This window comes from Cyphomyrmex costatus, unplaced genomic scaffold (genome assembly GCF_001594065.2).
Source record: "Cyphomyrmex costatus isolate MS0001 unplaced genomic scaffold, Ccosl1.0 scaffold980, whole genome shotgun sequence".
NCBI classification, from domain to species: Eukaryota; Metazoa; Arthropoda; class Insecta; order Hymenoptera; family Formicidae; genus Cyphomyrmex; species Cyphomyrmex costatus.
Window position 1 is genome coordinate 162,257 of NW_017280573.1, and position 18,929 is coordinate 181,185.

An 18,929-nucleotide genomic window follows, 5' to 3' on the forward strand; every position below is an offset into this window, starting at 1 on the left:
CACACACACACACACACACACACACACACACACACACTCCTCTCTCTCTCTCTCTCTCTCTCTCTTTTTCTTTCACGAGGAATAAAGGTAAAGGAAATACTTTTATCATAATCTTTTTAATTTTATTAATCACTAATAATACAACATGGCAGTTTATTTTTTTGTTTTAATTCTATGTATCAATCAATACGAGTACAGTATTTACATATGGAATAGCGTGAACTACGCTGATCAAAGATTATACAAATTAATCACTAATAATAATTTATAAACTACTGACTGCTTCAAAAAAAAGTATAAGTTCAAACGAGTCGATTACACTAACGTAATAAAACACAAAGTAGCATGACGTAAATATAACAAATTTGCGTTTATAACTAAAAAAAATTGGTGAAGTAAGTCGCGCGATTAAAATTTGTAAAAATGTCAAACAATTCAAATTTAGTTTAAAAATTAATATTTTTTTTTGGAGCAGTCTTTATTAAGCGACAAAGGTACATAAAATCACGTTTTTTAGGTCGACAATTAATACGTTAATACTTGCAAGTATACGTACGTCTTAGTCTCCTACGCTGTAAAAATAGCTGTACATTTTGTAATGTTATTATAACTTTACGCTCTATACAATCTAACGTAAAAATTTCGGCTACGAATCTTTTACGTTTTATGTAAGGCGAACATAAATAACTAATAGAATGTTTTGTAACATCTCGATTCGCGTTGAGAGACCGGCAAATTTCCCGACCCAATCGTAAAAAATACCGAGACACTACCATGTCTCTGAATCCGCGGCGTAGCTCTATCGCTAATCCTTCGCATCAAATAAACGATTTGCATATCCAACAGCTACTCATTATAGTTGATAATCACGATGCTTCCAGTTTTATGACATAATATAAATTCGATATACAGGACGTTACAAATTTATGCGAATATCGAGAGGCAATTCTACGTATGGAATTTTATTTAACATTGCACTTATTGCATCTTGATTTATAACTGTACAGAAACAGGTAATTTAATCTTGTAAGTCAAGCTCCACTCGATGCAGTAAATCTGGTTCTGAAAGAAGATTAAATAATTTAGGAATTATTCGAACTTTAGCAGCATACAAGTAGATTATCATCTTTTATGACACCTACCCTTTCGATTTTCTTCAACGTAGAGGCTCGCTCTTTGAGAACGTCTATTCTCGTTAGAATATCTAATTCTAGGCTCAATTCTCTGAGCCGGAACGTAGGTCGGTGTAGTAAAATCATCGGGACCTTCTATAACAGGAGTATTCGATCTTTTCCTGCAGATCACCACGCCGATGATTACTCCAATACCGATAAGAATCAACGCTATCGCACCTTTAAATTCAAAGGTGCATTATATAAGGAGAGTAAATATAAAATTTATTAGTACATATTAATGGATTATATAATTAAAGAAAATATAAATTTAAATGTTACAGTGTATATAATAGAAAATGGAAATCTAAAAATTCATAAATGTGTTACAAACTTTATTACTTTCAGAAATAATTTTTTCTGGTGTGCGAAAAAATGTATGCCACTGCGTCTTTTAATTGTAATGTTAAAGTAAAAGCGACATTAAAAAAGAATGTTAAATATAATTTACAAAAATTTTTAACTCGTGAAAAAATGATTCTTTATTTCCATTTAAACTCGCGAAAAATTAAACCATGGCTTTCCAAGTAATTAAGCGAAATTCGGCGAAACTAAAAAATCAGGAACACCGATTTTACCTGTACCTGTCAGTGCAATAGCGATGATCATGTTTTCGGAGCTCGCTTGCGGTAACGCCTTTTTTAGATCTTCCAAAAAGATCCCGCTTCTCTCCATCTTTCCGCCGATAGGTTCGACAACCCTAACGTGTTTCAAAAGAGCGGGTTCGCTCATGCCACGTCCATTAACGGCGTAAATATATACCGTGTAATCGTAGCCTGGTTCAAGATCATGAAGCTGGAAATTCGGAGTCGGATTCATATCCTGATATATAGGTGGAGAATCCCCGACCATTCCCTGATCACTCTGAGGCGTTTGAAGGGTGTGAGGTCCGATATGGCCGATCTCAGAACTCCTAAGAGACCCTCGTACTTCCAACAAAAAGTGTTGCGGCGACCCACCGTCCGATCCCGGGATGCAATTAACCTCTAGCGAGCTGGTCTCGTTGTGCAACGCACAGTCTAATGGTGGTTGCGGTGGTTCTAAGCGATAAAAGAACTTGGCATTTGATCGAAATGAAGATGTAACTCTTTTAATTTTTATACGATAGAAAAGCAATTTAAAATAGTAGCTTATTTTGAGGCAAGAAATATAATAAAATAATAAATTACAACAAATCTTACTCAAGAAAAAACTATAAAATTTAAAAAGTAAATTCCCGCCATCTAAAAATTAAACAGACTTTTAAAAATCCGCTAATAAAAAAATTTACATTCTAATTTTTAAAAAGTTTTATGTTTATTCGGAGACGTACAGCTTCTGTCATCAGGAGTGTTAATGAAGATACAAGAGACGATAACGTAATTAATGGCTGATAACTCACTAGCAGGTACGATGTTAAATATACAGGGTGTTCTTTGCCGTCCAATGCTGTTGCTCGCCCAGCAAGCCAACGTGCCATAATCGGTTTCCGTGTTGGGGGTGTATTCTAGCATGCTCACAAGCCCTTTATTTTCGACTCTCGAGTTCGGCATAGGTAGAACATCGCCGACAGTACCGTTGTAAGTCCATGAAAATCGTACATAGTCATCAGGTAATGCTTCCACCTCGCATTTGAGCAGTACCGTTTCATGTCGAGCAACGGCGATTTCTCTTTTCTCGTTATCTTCTCTGCACCTCGGTGCGTCTATCAAAAGCACGAAGATTATACATAAAAATATTTAATGTTATTTTATTTAATTATATCACAAATATTAAAATATAAATATAAATAATTTATAATAATATATTAATAATAAATATATATATAAATAATTAATAATATTTAGATCAGAGATATTTAAATCAAATTAGACAATCTTAACATAACTAATTTAGTTTGTCGTAGACATTGCTGTCTATGCTTATGATACTGTTTAAGATGTAAAAATGATTTATTTTTACACGAAAGTAAGTCTCATGCAGTATGTTAATAAATACAGCGACTACTCACATTTCATGTGAATAAAAAGCGGCGGGCTGTGAGTTTCTCCTACGGCGTTCGTGGCCACGCAGGAATACTCGCCGACGTGTGCGAGTGCGAGTACGCGGAGGGTCAACGAGTTAGAAGCCAGCAGAATTCCGACGCTTACGTCGTGCTCCAGCCGCTGATTCTATAAGAACGAGAATTTGGGTAGCAGTCAATCATGTTGGATTATGAGTCTCTTTTTTTTCCTTCTTCTCTTTCTACTTACATCGTGGTACCAAGTCACTTGTGTCGGTGGTGGATTGCTCTGAACGTCGCAGATCAACTTGAGATCGTCGCCCTCCCTCAAAGTGTCCAAGACGTAACCGTTAGCCAAACGAGCGACAACTACTGGAGCATCTGTTTGTAATTGGAGAGATTATATCATTATTTATTATAACACTTGATTTCGCAACGAATATTGTCGTTTTGGTTGATGGAGAATTTAAATATAAAAGACAGATTCTTCAAAAAATATTTTTTTATAGCACTTGCTATTTTACTAAAAAAAAAAAAAGTTCTTAGATACGTTTATACATTTAATACTGTTCATTTATTGTGAAAAGAATTTATTGTAAATCGAAAATTACAAAAATATTACAAAGTTATAAGAAGACTCACAAGAGATGCGAAGTGTTTTGACTTCTTCAAGCACTCCTCCGGGAAATCTTGGATTTTCAGCGCGGCAAACTAGTTCCTTGCCATCGTCATCTTTGCCGAGAACCAAGGCTACCTTGCTTACTGTCGAGTTACTCCTTTGTGTGGTGGATACGTTGGGATCGCTCATTACATGTTCGCCGAGTCTCCAAATAATCCTAGCCGCTGGAGAACTACCCCACGTCTCGCATTTGGCGGCAATTGGACGACCCGCGAAAATCTGTTCTTCACTCAGAACAATCTTCACGACTGCCGGTTTCACTAAAATATGATAGGAGTTAAGAGCAAAATATTAAATTATGGATACAAATATTACGTATTAGCGCATCATTATTATTATTATTAAAGTGTAAAGTTATATCAATTTAATTCGTGACGTATTCAACCTCAATTAGAGGCTGTGTTTCAAAAACAAATAATCGATACGCAGTCCGCATAAATTAGAATTTATATTAATAAATTCATGTGAAAATATATTATTATACATATTATTAAATCCGCTTTAAATAAATAAGGTACTTTTCACTTATTTTGTGAAAATAATAATCTTTCAGTGCCGCACTGTATAGGAATGAAATATAATACTTAGGTATGGCATATCTAACTCAATTCGATTGCTAATAATTTTCATAAAAATGAAAATATTGTAAAAAAAAATTGTTTCTATCAAAATGTCAGACATTAACAGTAACAAACAAATGTATTTTAATTAATAAAAAAGTTAGAAACAATAAAAAAGAAAGATGTTGCGGGATTCTCTAAACGTTTTATCTACAATTATATAAGCTATCATTAATTAGCGACAGCCAAGTGAGAGCCGCGTTTTCTTTCAGAATTGTCCTGTCATTGGCTGTCGCTAGTTAACGATAATGACAATCATCAATAAGACATTTATAGAATCTCGCTGCTGGTCAATGAGGTATAAAGCATCAAAGGATTAAGTTAAATATTTGAAAATCTCATTTCTATGTTTCGTGCTAGTACATTTTGTTGTTTCTTCTTAATCGACTTTAGATTTCTAATATAAGAAGACACGAAGGCAAGCAGCATGTGGAAGTGTCTAACCAGTAACATACTTCGCCGTGAAAAATTTACATCTGCGGATGTAGGCATGACGGATGATTCCTGCGGGGTGCAAAAAACTATAAGCGAGCTGAAATCCTCGTCGGCATTGCGCCACGAAAATAACGGTCCAAGGGAGGGCCAGATGCCCGCCAACCCGAACAGTGTATTTTTACTTTTGGACGACAATTCTGCGAAATACGACCGTCAAAGGAGTTAAGGAGATCCATGTGAAATGGTTGGAATTCATTTCGCTTCCGCTGCGGGTCAGTTGCTCGCAAATATGGTATAGTATATTTAAATTTCTTTCTTTGTTATGAAATATTTCGGGATAAAAAAGAATTTTGAAAGGGTGAAATCAAGGAAAAAATGGAAATATAATTAAATGGAAAATTATATCTATATAATTGAATAATGCGTAATGCGTTAAATAATTTTTTCATATTTAAGTTTCATTGAATGATTAAAAACGGCAAGAAATAAGTTATTTTTATAATTCAACTATAATTTGCTCTTTTTGTAATATCTTCAAATGTAAGCACGGTGTTTAAATTCGAACACCATCCTCCTCCGAGGATTGCAACAAGTGTTTTCCCTGTGCCTCTTGTAGATGCAAAGTGTGACGATTTTCCTGTTTAGCTCGACCTAAAAATAAATACGAGAGGAAGGCGTAGGAACGGAAGCGCAATGTGTCGATCGAATAAAACGTGCCAAGAGTGCCCTTTAACACGCGCCGCTTGAGACCGCCTTTTAGCACGTGCTTAGGATTTGGTGAACGGCCTTGAAGTGTGTGTTTGTGTGTATGTGTTTCTTCGATTTTATTTTAAGCAGATGTCACGTTAACGCAGCATTTATGATCCATTTCCTAGTAATGTCACCCTTTGCATTTCATCGCTTGAACATTGAAAAAGTTAAAAAAAAAAGCGTCGGAAGATCCTCTAGTCAAAATCCTCGATAGGGCGTGATCGCCAAAAGATTTACGAGCTCGTGTAATCAGGGTCATGAATATAATCATGTCTTGTCTTTCAAAATTTTCCTGAGATTAATTTTAATTCCTTCAAAATTATTTTATAATAAAACCATCCGAGAATTATCTAAATTCCTCTTTGCGTAAGATGCGATGCTTACGATATATGTCGAGAGGCACTTCGCGGACGATAGGTTTCTCCATCGGTCCGGATTGAGCTCTACATTCGAGTTTCGCTCCCCACAGTGACCTGGTGATTGTGTCGATGAATAAGTGATTTTCCGTAAATCTACTCGACAAGCCGATAGATGAAGTATCGACTATGCCATCCAGTAGCTCACCGTCCATCCACCATGTCACCGAGGGCTTAGGTTTACCTGTGAATCAATTACACATATGATTTTTTATCAACCAACTCTCAATACGATTTACATATATACGAATATTGCTTCAGATCTAGAAGAATAATTCAATCTCAGCAAAGAAAACTTCTAACAGCTGCAAAATAAATTTTCTGTTGAATGCAGTAATCTATAGTTAGTTTATACATTTAGATCTAATGAGAAATTAAAGACTTTATTTATCTCCGAAAGTACAAATATTTTTAAAAAAAGTTTCTAAAGAAAACTTTGGAAATTTTCCATTCGACAACTTTTTATTACGTTTTTATTAATCTAGGGTGTGTTTGCACTTCTATACACAGAGAAAAGACTAACTACTTGCTTTGGCTGATACTTTTCGCTGATACAGTGCAGTTAGAACATTCTTAAAGAATCTTATCATTGCAAGATTTCTACTGGATTTTTCTATTATACTAAACAGAGTCAATTTAGAAACATAATAACTTTTACATGCACTGAATAATGACAAAAAGTGTTGACGCGCAAGTATGCGTTATAAACTTAAGAAGATAAGACTTTACCTCCGGCCACTTGACATATCAAAGCAAGGTTGTAACCCTCGAGAAAAGGGCCGCCCACCCCCGTTACCTCTCGTCCTTGGGCGTCATATATCACAGGCTTACTTGGCTGTTCTAAAAGAGTCAAACGCGATGGTGTAACGAATGTTTCATCGCTCTCTTGTAACTTTTGAAACGCGATAGTTACCAACTAGAGTCAAGTTCACGCGAAAGTTTCGCGTCGGAGAATCCACGAAGTCTACTCTACACCTGAAGACCCCCTGGTCTTTCAACGTCACTTTGGTGACTTTTAATTTCGCTCGATGACCGTCGCCAACCTGGAAGTATGTTCGTTTTCCGATGTCGTCGCTGACCGCCCAATGGATAGCATTAATCAAGCTACCGTTTCTCGCGTCCAAACTGCAGAGAGGAACATTTAATATATCAAATTATAATATATAATATAACATAAAAATATTATATTACATTATATATTATATTATTATAATTACATTGAAATAAACACTAAATTTTAATAAATATTTATTAAATGTAAATATATATATTTATTTGACCCAAAAACTATTAATTTGATTTAACATTTATTTACTGCAAAAAAATGTTTATTTAGTATTATTCAAAGAATTACAATATATATTAAGATTTAGTAATTTATTTTATTGCACTATAATGTGTAACATTATAAAAGTAATAATTAAACTATATTTTGATCAGTTTGAATTCTTTTAAACATGTAATTTGTATTTCTTTTAAATTAGACCAAGCGAACGAGCACGAACGAATACGTGAGTAAACAACTCGCTTTAGTAAACGCGAACAATTTCACGGAATAAAAATATTGAGTATTGTCATATATGTGGGAAACCTATATACTGAATAGAGACATGTTACATATAGTCTGTCCAAATCTCAATCTCACTTAAACGGGGTGTACTCTGTTATTACAAACGAGATTCTGGCGACTAAGCATGGACGAAATAATCTTACATTGAAGATCAAGAAAATGCTATCTTCTCCAAGGCATCGAGAACCTATCGTGTATTCAATACAACTACATATTTTCAAAATAATCTAAAAATTTAAAGAACGCGAAGAAAAAATACGCTGTAAAATGTATTTTCTTTCTTTGAGATGTTTCTCTCGGTAATCAGAAAAGGATTTATTTTTACTTTTTTAAAAGATAAAAATATTTGCTTGAGCTGCATCGTTATTTAAGGAATGTCTCTCTTCAAGTCGAGGCGCCATCAATTCATTCAAGAGGAATTTTCTAGGCTAATCTTCTCCATCGCGATCTTGAGTATTTCCGGTGCGGAAACTCGGTAAACATCGCGCTTTCGCCAATTGGCTCTTAGTGGCTAAATTCGCGTGCATCGCGCGTCGTCTATTCGCGGTTAAAAAAAAGGACAGTTGGCAGACTCGCCACTCACGGATTTAGATCCTCTCAGCTTAGAGAGCTGACTATTGCGTAATAACGGGAACAGGAAATCGTTCCGACCAGGCGGCGGAAAAACGGACAGCTGACAACGGAAAAAGTGATATCACTGAAGCTGTTTACCGCACGTCCGCGCGATCCGTCGTTGATATGCAGTTGACGACGATCTTCGCCAAATACGCCGTCAAAGTCGGAAGCAACGGAGGACGGAAAATTCCATCTCATGTAATCTAGATTATGTGTCGTGAAATTGAGCAAAAGCCATTTTCCATCCATTGAAACGAGAATATGACATTTCTTCGAATGCACGAAATGTCCTCCTTTACGAGGAATTCGAAGATGTTAAACGCAAAAAGCAGTCGGTAGACTAACTCTTGCTTAAATCATGCTCGTAATCGATGAAGTCGTAATTTGATGTCACCATGAAACTGTTAAGGACTCTAAATTTACTCACGTTTATGATATACGAATTTAACAGTAAAAAATTGTCCTCATTTTATATACACGAAAAAAAAAACAGATTTGTTAAAACAATTAAAAATTTCACAGATGCAACAAATCTACAGCTATACTATGTACAGACAGTTATTTTTTTCTATATTAAATTAACAAAGTTATAAATTTAGCTAAATGAAATTAGCGATTATATGTAGATAATTAATTATTTGTTATTATAGCACAATAAATTTGTTACAATAATATAAATAACCTTCTAAACAAAAATCAGTCCAATATATGTATAGATTAAAACTTTTAACAAAACATGCTATCTAAGATGATATATAATACTTTTGCTGCTGTAATGGAGGAAATTAATTATATTAACAATCTTCATTGTAGCAAAGAATTAATTGAATTAATATACTAATAATCGCTTACAGGCATAATTTCTTTATTAAATTATCAAATGTTTATAGTTGTAGATGCTAAACTCGCGCAGCAAACTCCAATTTTGTCGAATTTAATCTAAATTTTATTTTCATGTATTGAAATAAAAGATATAAATATATTACGATAAAACATTTCGTTGTCGGATTCAAAGCACGGCAGCGTAAATTCCTTCTAACTTGGCACGATTCGTTTCTTTTCCTTTTTTTCTACCATTTTCGTGACCATTTCAGCGACTATCGGAAACGCGAATCCGCGAGAGGTTGTGAGAAACGCTTCACCAGCAGAAGGTACGAATAACTAGAGACTGCTTTATGTTCCATCCTCACAACTCGCTTGCACTTTCCTTTGACGCTCTACAATCTCCCTTTTGCTTGTTATATTTCTTCTATGAAGGTCCTTTGATATTATCTGGAACTGTATGCTCTCTTGTGAGCCTTATAACCATCACGTTTCTGATAACCACTCACTGACAGTTTCCTTCATCGTCCACATTACACGATGCACTTTCGCATTTTACTTTTAGTTATCCGTGTTTTCTTTTGTAGCCCCGAGAATTTCTATGAAATTTATATAAACTTCCACCCGAAGTAAGATGTATTTACATTTAATAAAAACAAATTTTTCTTAATTTGACTTTTATTTTATACCTAATTACAATTTTTTATAATTACTTCAGTAACATTTCCTTTTTATTTTCTCTCTGATTTCAAAATCTGAAAGGAAAATACATCTTATTTAAAAAATAATGATATATATAATGAGACTAAAGCAACTCGTGTATTTACATAATGTTTTATATTACATTTTAGGTTTCTACAAACGAAACACAAGTACGAAATTTAAAACACAGACCATAATAAAATAATAAAAATTCGTAGATAATAAAAATTCTTTCAAACACGCGCAACTTTTACATACAGTTCCATTTATTTTTCATAGACGAACGGTGGTAGTTGATGAGGAAATATTTTACTTTATGATTCCAGAGACCGTTTTCGTAAATAAGCGACGCCTGCGCTCGGTTTAATGCCTGTCAACTGAAAAGGGTCTTCGATCGACTGCTATTCCTGAATCTCTGTGGATCGTGTTATGAAATTCCATCATCCTATACTTCCGATCGTGGAAATTCGGTCGAATTATTTATACAGTCCTGATCTAGCTTAACTTGAATTTCCTCGTGTACGCACCAATACACAACCTATCCATTTCTATAATATAATCATGCACGCGATGATTCGTATAAAATAGATACGGCAGATGATGAATAGCAAATGATGATTTTCAAAACATTCCTTAAAAATCATGTACATTTATTTAGAAATTAAAATTTATTTTAAGTTTAATGTATTATATTAAAAATTAATACTGAACAAATACGAATATATAGATACATATAGATATGTATATATGTAAATACGTGTGTATACATATTATATATATTATATAAAACAATATTTTATGCAGATTTATGATTCTCACATCACATTATTTCTTATAAATTATAAATAATTTTATAAATTATAAAGATGTTTAGCGTCAGAAATTATTAAATTACTTATAAATTTAACAAGTAATATAATTATTTTGGTTTTACTTATAATTGCGTTTTAGGATAAAAAAAACAGATATGTGATTTGTAGAATCAGATACGTAATCACATTTAGAAACATTTAAGCATTAAGATTCGCTTTGATCAAATATTTTCTTATAATAGGATTCTTTAAATAGATTTATTCTCATCTCGGTTCAAATTCATATCATAACTATATATAAAACGTATTATAAATTTTACAAAAACTTTATATTAATATTTTTAAGATAAAAGTTTTAAATTTGATGATTCTAATTATTTCAATTGCGTCTCAAACTGGACATATAATTAAGACCGTCAGTTAGTTCTTTTTAATATAAAATGATTTAATTATAAAAACGATTTTCACATAGCATTGAAATATGGGCTGGCGCTTAGTTGCAGACAGTTAATGAGCCGTGATATTTATATGTCGTGAGCAGAGCACGTCGGAGGTGTCCATAATGAGAGTTCATGCTCGGGCCTAGGCTAGCGCCGGGATATTTCGAGATGCGGTTTCAGAACAATGGCATCCCATCCCCCAATAACGCGGACCTAGCCGGCATTCGGCAGAAAGTCAACCACGTAAATCAGTTGTCGTGGGTTCTTAGAAAACAGGAAATTAAGAGCAGGAAGAATATTTTTAAGCTTTCAGACCGCATACACTCAGAGAAAGAAAATATCGTTTCTGCTGCGTTTTAAGAAATCTATTCTGATCTGCATATAAATTTGTGTAAACGTAGGTTTTTCACAGATCTCTATATCTCTGCTTCTTTTAATTTTTGTGGAGTGATTCGAAGCTTGGTTATGATTTGTGAAATTAATGGTGACATCTTTCGCACAGTTAAACTCAGATAGGTTGATGTCCTAGCTTTGCGGCTTTAGCGCCATGTAAAAATAGTCGGATCGGGGTAGAATTATTTTTAAAGTGCAAGACTTGCCTGTAGAGCGGTATCCCAGCATTGTCCTTGAACCAAAGAACCATGTTAACCGAATCCTCTGGCATTGGCGGTGTGATGTCGCATGGCAGCTCCACATCATCGCCTTCTGTGGCCCAGACTAATCTCACTGGCACTGAAAGAAGAAAAATTGCATATTTTCTACTACGTCTGCGATATTTTTCTTCTTATTCTAAACTTTCATCATAATTTTAGCACTTGATTCTACGAAATTCAACCAAGGGATTTAGAAAGCAAAAGATCGGAATATTCCGTCTGTTTAAAATTATGATCAATAACCATCGTACATCGAGCTATTTAAAAAATCGAAATACAAATTATTTCCATAATATATGAACCATACGTTTTATGCAATTATGCCCTTAAATGGTTGGCGGAAGATTGTATAAATCAACGAATTATCGTAAAAATGTTAACAAAAATATTAAAGGAAAATACCATCCCCTAATGTTGTATTGAAATTCCAGTTTGTAATTTTGTTTATGTTATTTTGAAATAAATATACATAAAAAATAAATACAAATAAAAAAAATTAAATTCTACATAATATTGTACAAATGTGAGCACATTTATTATATTTTATATACGCACATACATATATATATAATATATATAATATCTAATTATTATTTAACTTACACGAATTTGTTTAATTGTTTTAATTGTAAGAAAGAGAGAGAGAGAGAGAATTTTGCAGTTTTTAAATTGATATATTTCAGAGTAAACAAATTGAAATGTAAACACGACTAAGAATACTCTGGCCTGTTGTCTTCAAGCTTCTTCACGCAACACAATCGTTTCCATCACACTCTGCTAGTTCATCGCACAATTGCAACCGCGACAGTGGACATCAGTTCGATGCACCATTGTTCATGATTTTACGCGGCCCTCAGCGCGGGATTTAAACTTAGATTCGCCACACCGTTTATGAAGTACCAGTGCAGAAAATAGAAACGACATAACGTAAGCCGACGGCCGACCGGACAGCCGCCGTCGCACGTGCACGAGGCGCGCTGCTGTTAATGCACATTCCGGTATGCCATTGATAACTCTTCCATTGTGAACGCAAACATCTGGAAACGTCTCTTGTTGGGTATTTTATCGAGTTCCCATTTTTTTTTGTCTTTGACAGAACTCAATAGACTTGTGACGCAATATGCGATAACAATACGTTGAACATACGTGACCGAAAAGATTTTTCCGTTCAAATTATACTCGGAAATATGCAGAAGAAAGAAAGTCGCATAAACAATAGTAAAAAAATTTACTTAAAAATGTCCAAATAAACAAATAGAGCTACATTCGCTTCGTGCTCATTATAGCATCAGTATTATTATAATAAAATACTTGCTAATTTAATTTTTAATATTACCTACACTACACTTTGAGAAAAATGGTTTGGTTGAAAATGGATAAGTAAGAAGATTCTGATCATATATTATATATGTATATCTGCAGAATATTGCGATAGAGCCATACTGGTTCTAGAATTATTGCGTTTTAATGCGACCCGGGCACACCAATTTTTTCTTCACTATAATCCAATTTTAGCCACTTTCGGTCTATCTTATGTATTATATCTTGCGTAGTGAAATATTTGGTTAATTACGTTTACTTCATGTCTATTTTTTGACTACGAAGAATTCGGTACCTTTTTTATGCACTTGGTGTATATTCTTTCTTTTTTTAAAAGGTTTTTTTAAGGAATATAGAATTGTGTCAAGATCGATAAATAATAATCAGCGAGTAACTGTTTACTTGAACTAGAAATTGTAAAATTCACGTAACGATATTAGGCATGTTCAAGTTGACAAAGCCTGCTCGCCAAGCAAATGAACATAATTGGTTATTACTTATAGATCCAACCAATCATATTCAATCGCTCGGCAAGTATTTCTAGCCGTTTTACCGTCTTGAACTCGCCCATTATTAAGCAGCAAGATCCGCTTTGACCGAATATGACTTTCTTCACTTATTTATGTTAAAAGTCACATAAATTTTCATGTCATTACTTATTCGTACAAGATCGGACCGAGTTTAGCAAAGCGGATGCATCTCTTCTGTGCATAACATCGTGCACGTGGCCACGCGAGCATAACGACGATGTCGCTCGCGAGGAACCGCTTCATTAGTACGCCGCTACATGTTTCATCACCCTCAACGAGCCTTTAAGAACCCGATGAGAGGGTTGCAACTAACCGCCCTGTCGAGTTTTACATTGGCGGTTAGGCATTCTTGCCTTATACAGCGACGCATTTGCACCTGTTGAGGCATTCAAGGCAGAATCTTCAAACTTTAGATTATTACACAATTTTATATATTATATTAACTTGAAAAAATTTGAGAAATATTATTATTTTATCACATTTCTTTTCTTTGCATTCGATGCATGTGCAAGAAATTGCGAGCAACAATCGAGAAAATTTTTAATACTTTTTTCTATGATTTTTATTTTTAAGAATATATCAATTTACGCGCATAACAATCTATATCTTGAAATTATAAACTAAATGAAAGTTCTTTATGAAATAATTATCTTTTTTTATTATTATTTTATCATATTGCTTCGCTTCCTTATTAGAACAAAAAACGGTTATTCTCTTTTTATTCTTCTCTTTATGGCACGAGTATATATTTCTTCCATTTCAATCTCACAAAAAAACATAAGAGCCCATGGTTAAAAAGAGTAGAGAACTGTTGTTTTTAAGCGGTCGACCACTCCGTTACTGCATCCACCTGTCTTCTACGCGAGAAAAAAGATGAACATACAGTTCACGGACCCCGAAGTGGATCGCTGCGCACGTTCCTCTCGTTCTTTATCTTTTTTTGTTTGTTTTAATGTAAGAAACAGAGTTATCTCTTTCCTTTTTTTTTTCTCTTTCAAGAGAGCCAATCTAATGATCGGAAAAAAGATGCTCGTGCATTGAATGGTTATGTAAATAATAGTCGAGAGAGGGATATCTTCGCTATTTTTGTATCATGTGTTCGTTGGGAAATCGCGCTTCCGGCGACTCGCGTCTATTTCCGTGCGGGTCGTAGCCTGGCCTCTTTCCTTGTCCTTCCTTTCACTCGATCGTGCATCTATCGTCCGCGGATCGAATTCGCGGTCATGTTTATTATGCAATGGAATTCTCCCATCCTACGAAAGTATTGATTTTAAGAAAATAACATCGAAAAAAACCGTAAAACTTACATAAAAATTTGAAAATTCTTTACTTATGTAAGAATATATATACGTATTTAAATACAAGGATTTAAATACAAAATTGCACATAAACGAATGAATTCGTAAACTGTTAATAATAATAAAATAAACTATTACTAATAATAATAACAATAGTAATTTTTTAAAATAATATATTAATTTTGTTATTATATATATATATATATGAAAATGTATGATAAATATTGGGGGCAAACTTTACACACAAATAAAAATGAAAATTTCATATAAAATGTAAAATGATTAATAGTAGTAATATTGATTAATGTGAAAGCTTGATATATCGAATTTAAGTCACTGAAGAGTTATGATGACCGAAATTATTAGGAGAATTCTTGTTTGAGAAATAGGTAATATATCTCATCTCTCAATGTTCAGTAATTATTTACGAAGAACATGTGGCCACCTATCTAAATTATCCGGATCTATTTCCAAATAACGAGCCATCACGCAACCCAACAATTATGTCGATATTCTCGGTCGACCACCTTCTGTTCCTTATTCGACCACCCTGCGAGCTGTCCGTCCCAAGGGTCGCCCGAGGGATGGAAAAGGAGAGTACACCGGGATAGACTTTGACCACTTTGTATGATAATTTCACCAATGCTCTGACCCACGTATCCCGCGTGGTTTCCTTGTTACATTAGTCAAACCTGTTCCGCTTTCAAAGGCAACCCTTTTACTATGTTCCACCTCGCTATTTTATCGTTCGACCCTTGAGTTCAAACATTGACGACGCAATGTTTCATGATCAGTGTCGGAACGATAACAGATTTTAATTTTATCTTTCACAAAATACACATATGACACACTTTAGTATTTCATTATAACTGAATTTATATGAATAATATCATTTATAATTTATAATTGTGTGAGTTTAAAAATAAAAATGTTCTCATAGATTCAGTTATATACACAAGAAATAATGCGTTTCGATCAATATAAAGTTGCTAATTATTTCGACAATTGGATTGTTGTTAACAAAATAATGTGTAGATTTACGCTATTAACTATTTCAATGATATTGCGTACATATTTGACGTGTCTATATATAATCTGTATCTTCCATGTAATTTTCATGCATATAATCAACTACATACTCGTCCGTAACGCTGGCGACATGTGTCACGCACAACAGCGGGTTTGGGATCAGTAAGCGGTTGGACAAAATGCACTGCAATTAATTATAATGCGGATCTTGTTTGATGAATCAACGATTATTCGAATCAATAAGGACTGAACAACTATAAGTAATATAATGGAACATCGGCGGTGTGTATCATACTGTAAAATATTTGTAAAACGCATTTTACGCTGACTACGCTAATTACGCTTTCAATTATGCATAGAAACTAATGTATAATTATCGCGAATATCGCTCCAGAATATGTGCAAAGGTCCGTTTCTATTTAATGAGGAATTATTTTGTTCTACTTTATCATTTCTGATATTCGCAACAAGTTAGTACATGCGCACTAATTAAATGCATTTACCAGCATGTTAAAGGTGTAATTTATATTTAAAATTTCGTGAAATTAAACTCATTTATTTTCTTATAGTAATTAGTTGCCGATATTGATTATTTTAATTAACTATAAAACAATATATATACAAAAAAGATAAATCTTTAAAATTTATTCGAATGCACAACATAAGAAAGTTACAAAGTTAAGCGATGAGAAGAAATATTTGTAAATTCTTTCAAGTGGACACTGAAGAGTGAAAATTGAGCCAGAGTGACTTACTCTTGAAAAAGAGCGGCTTAATTTTCAATCTTTAAGAGTGAGATTTACTATAAAAGTTTTAGAGAGTAAGAGAGATTAATGTTATATTTTTATTCTTATATTTTTTAGAATATTTTTTTCTTTGTGTATATTTTTCCTTTTAATATCATTTTACGAACTCAATCTTTGATATAAAAACCTCGTTGATCTTTCATGCATATCTTATAGATAAGATGTAAATTGGATTAGACTGTGTATCAAGAGATTAGCATGCATTATAGAGAGAATTGTCGAGACATAACGATGGTGATCCGAGCACGAAAAGCACATTGCAGTGGTTTATGTGTTTTCATTTTACCGAAAGTGTTGCTTTCGCAACGGGCCGTTCCGCATGACTTTTACTGTTAGACAAACATGTAAAGGTTCTTGCGATTCTCTCTCCTACATAAGACTGATGATAAATGGCGGGATTGTATTATCTTTCATGTAAGTAAATGTCTAAACGATCAAACGATCGATATTATAAAACGATCAAGCTTCATCGCCAAACTTAGACATTTACATTGATTTTTGTATTTATAATAGATGCGTTTTCAATATATTTGCTGGAATGATACATTTTCATGTGTCCCTCGATGTTGCTACTGCATTTCAAAATTTATGAATACGTCATGTTTGTTGGCAACGTTAATTCACAATTTACAATGATTCCTTCGAGTGTACATATTGTATATAAATGATCACACTTCGGTGACAGAGCCAAACATTCGAAGGTTTCTTTCCATGCTGAAAATAAATCACGCAATTCTTTCGACGCAAAATCGAAATGGTCCATGTTCCTACATTTTTGTGTGAGATTCGAGAGAGATCGCGTTGTCTTCTTTTTTTTATTTTTCCTAATAATAGCTTAATTCTATTAGACGGCCAATGAAAGAAGTCATTAACGAAAAAATTCACTCGCCAATCCGCGCTTACGGCGTTTCCTTTTAATGAACTGTTTTTCACGTGACAGGATCCTGTCACACGCGTTATCGATTCGCGGATATAATTCGCGGGTAGATAAATTAAGCGCGATTATTTTATCTTAACGATTACAATGCGGTTACTTTAGCATTGTGCCGCTCATTATTTTAACACGCTGCGGTTCGGTACTTTTCCCCTTACATTAGTAAATCTTAACGCGCAATTAGATTTAAGATCATTAGCGTCAATCAATGTTATTTTTTTATCATGTGAAATTTTTCTTGATATTCTCCTTACGCATTTAATTAGTCAAAAAATCCATAATACAAAGTATATTTTTTATTCTTTTATCATTAAAATTTATCAATTTTATTCAATGTCCACTATTTAAAAATAAAACAAAAGAATAAAAAAAAATAGAATATAATAATTTTTTACGTAGAGACAGTCAATTTAATTTGTTAATTTAAATCTTTTTCCTGAACTTGTAAAGCAGGTTCTTTAATTTAAAATTAGATTTGTAGTGACAAAAATAAGTATTGATTATTCTTGAATATTTGTATCAAATATGAAAAAAACATATTATATAATTATTAAATAACTACAAGAGAGAAATTACCTAGACACTGACCGACGAATGTTATTAACTGCGTCGTAATCACAAAATCCATAAATTTAATTTCACTTACAACACGTTTTACCGAGGTGGTAAACCCTTCCGGATTCTGCGTAATGTTTTTTTTTCACATCACGATTTTCCGAGTGTCCGCAACTCGGAGACTAATAACGTAATTATTCTGGCATACTAGCAAACGTCGACAGTCTCGCCAAATTAAACTGGCGACGTCTATTTCAGACAGCAATTCCAATTTTTGTCTACTTATTCGTCGTGACATAGCTATCACCGCACTCGCCAAATTCTTTCTCGCGACGCGACATGATTAATTAAATTGTATTCGTGTATGACATTTCTTGCGCGATAGCGAATGCAATGTTTTATCTGCTTCCTTCTCTGTGCGAATTGAGATATTGTATCGCAATGATATAAACAGGAAATAACGCATCGTGTAAAATTGTTTGTAATGTGCTAGAGATTGAACGTCATAAATAGTGTCTTGATTGAATTTTACGAACGCTATAAAATGTCACTAGGTCGTATGCGGGCATTACAGGCCTGCGGGTTTATTTAAATCCTTCCGGTTGGTTTCGATGGTGAAAAACTGCTAAGACACTTTACAAATTACGTCAAAATGACCCAAAATCATGGATTCTTCTTACTCGAAACTTTCTTTTTCCTTTTTATTCTTTTTTTAATAATAAGCTCAAGTTCTCTCTCTCTCTCTCTCTCTCTCTCTCTCTCTCTCTCTCTCTCTCTCTCTCTCTCTCTC

General features: G+C 33.8%; 1 protein-coding gene across 1 annotated transcript in view; it reads right to left on the reverse strand.

The window, feature by feature from the left end:
- Positions 1-407: 407 nt before the first annotated feature.
- Positions 408-18,929, reverse strand: part of side (motor axon guidance molcule sidestep) — a 19,255-nt gene continuing 733 nt past the window's right edge. Inside the window, exons 2-12 of the mRNA XM_018550468.1 lie at positions 11,614-11,746; positions 6,967-7,178; positions 6,783-6,893; positions 6,022-6,237; positions 3,796-4,092; positions 3,404-3,534; positions 3,163-3,322; positions 2,554-2,856; positions 1,757-2,212; positions 1,143-1,352; positions 408-1,062 (exon numbers count right to left, since the gene is read on the reverse strand). Coding sequence (XP_018405970.1) covers positions 1,019-1,062; positions 1,143-1,352; positions 1,757-2,212; positions 2,554-2,856; positions 3,163-3,322; positions 3,404-3,534; positions 3,796-4,092; positions 6,022-6,237; positions 6,783-6,893; positions 6,967-7,178; positions 11,614-11,746 — 2,273 coding nt within the window. The 3' untranslated portion in view covers positions 408-1,018. The remainder of the gene's footprint in view (positions 1,063-1,142; positions 1,353-1,756; positions 2,213-2,553; positions 2,857-3,162; positions 3,323-3,403; positions 3,535-3,795; positions 4,093-6,021; positions 6,238-6,782; positions 6,894-6,966; positions 7,179-11,613; positions 11,747-18,929) is intronic.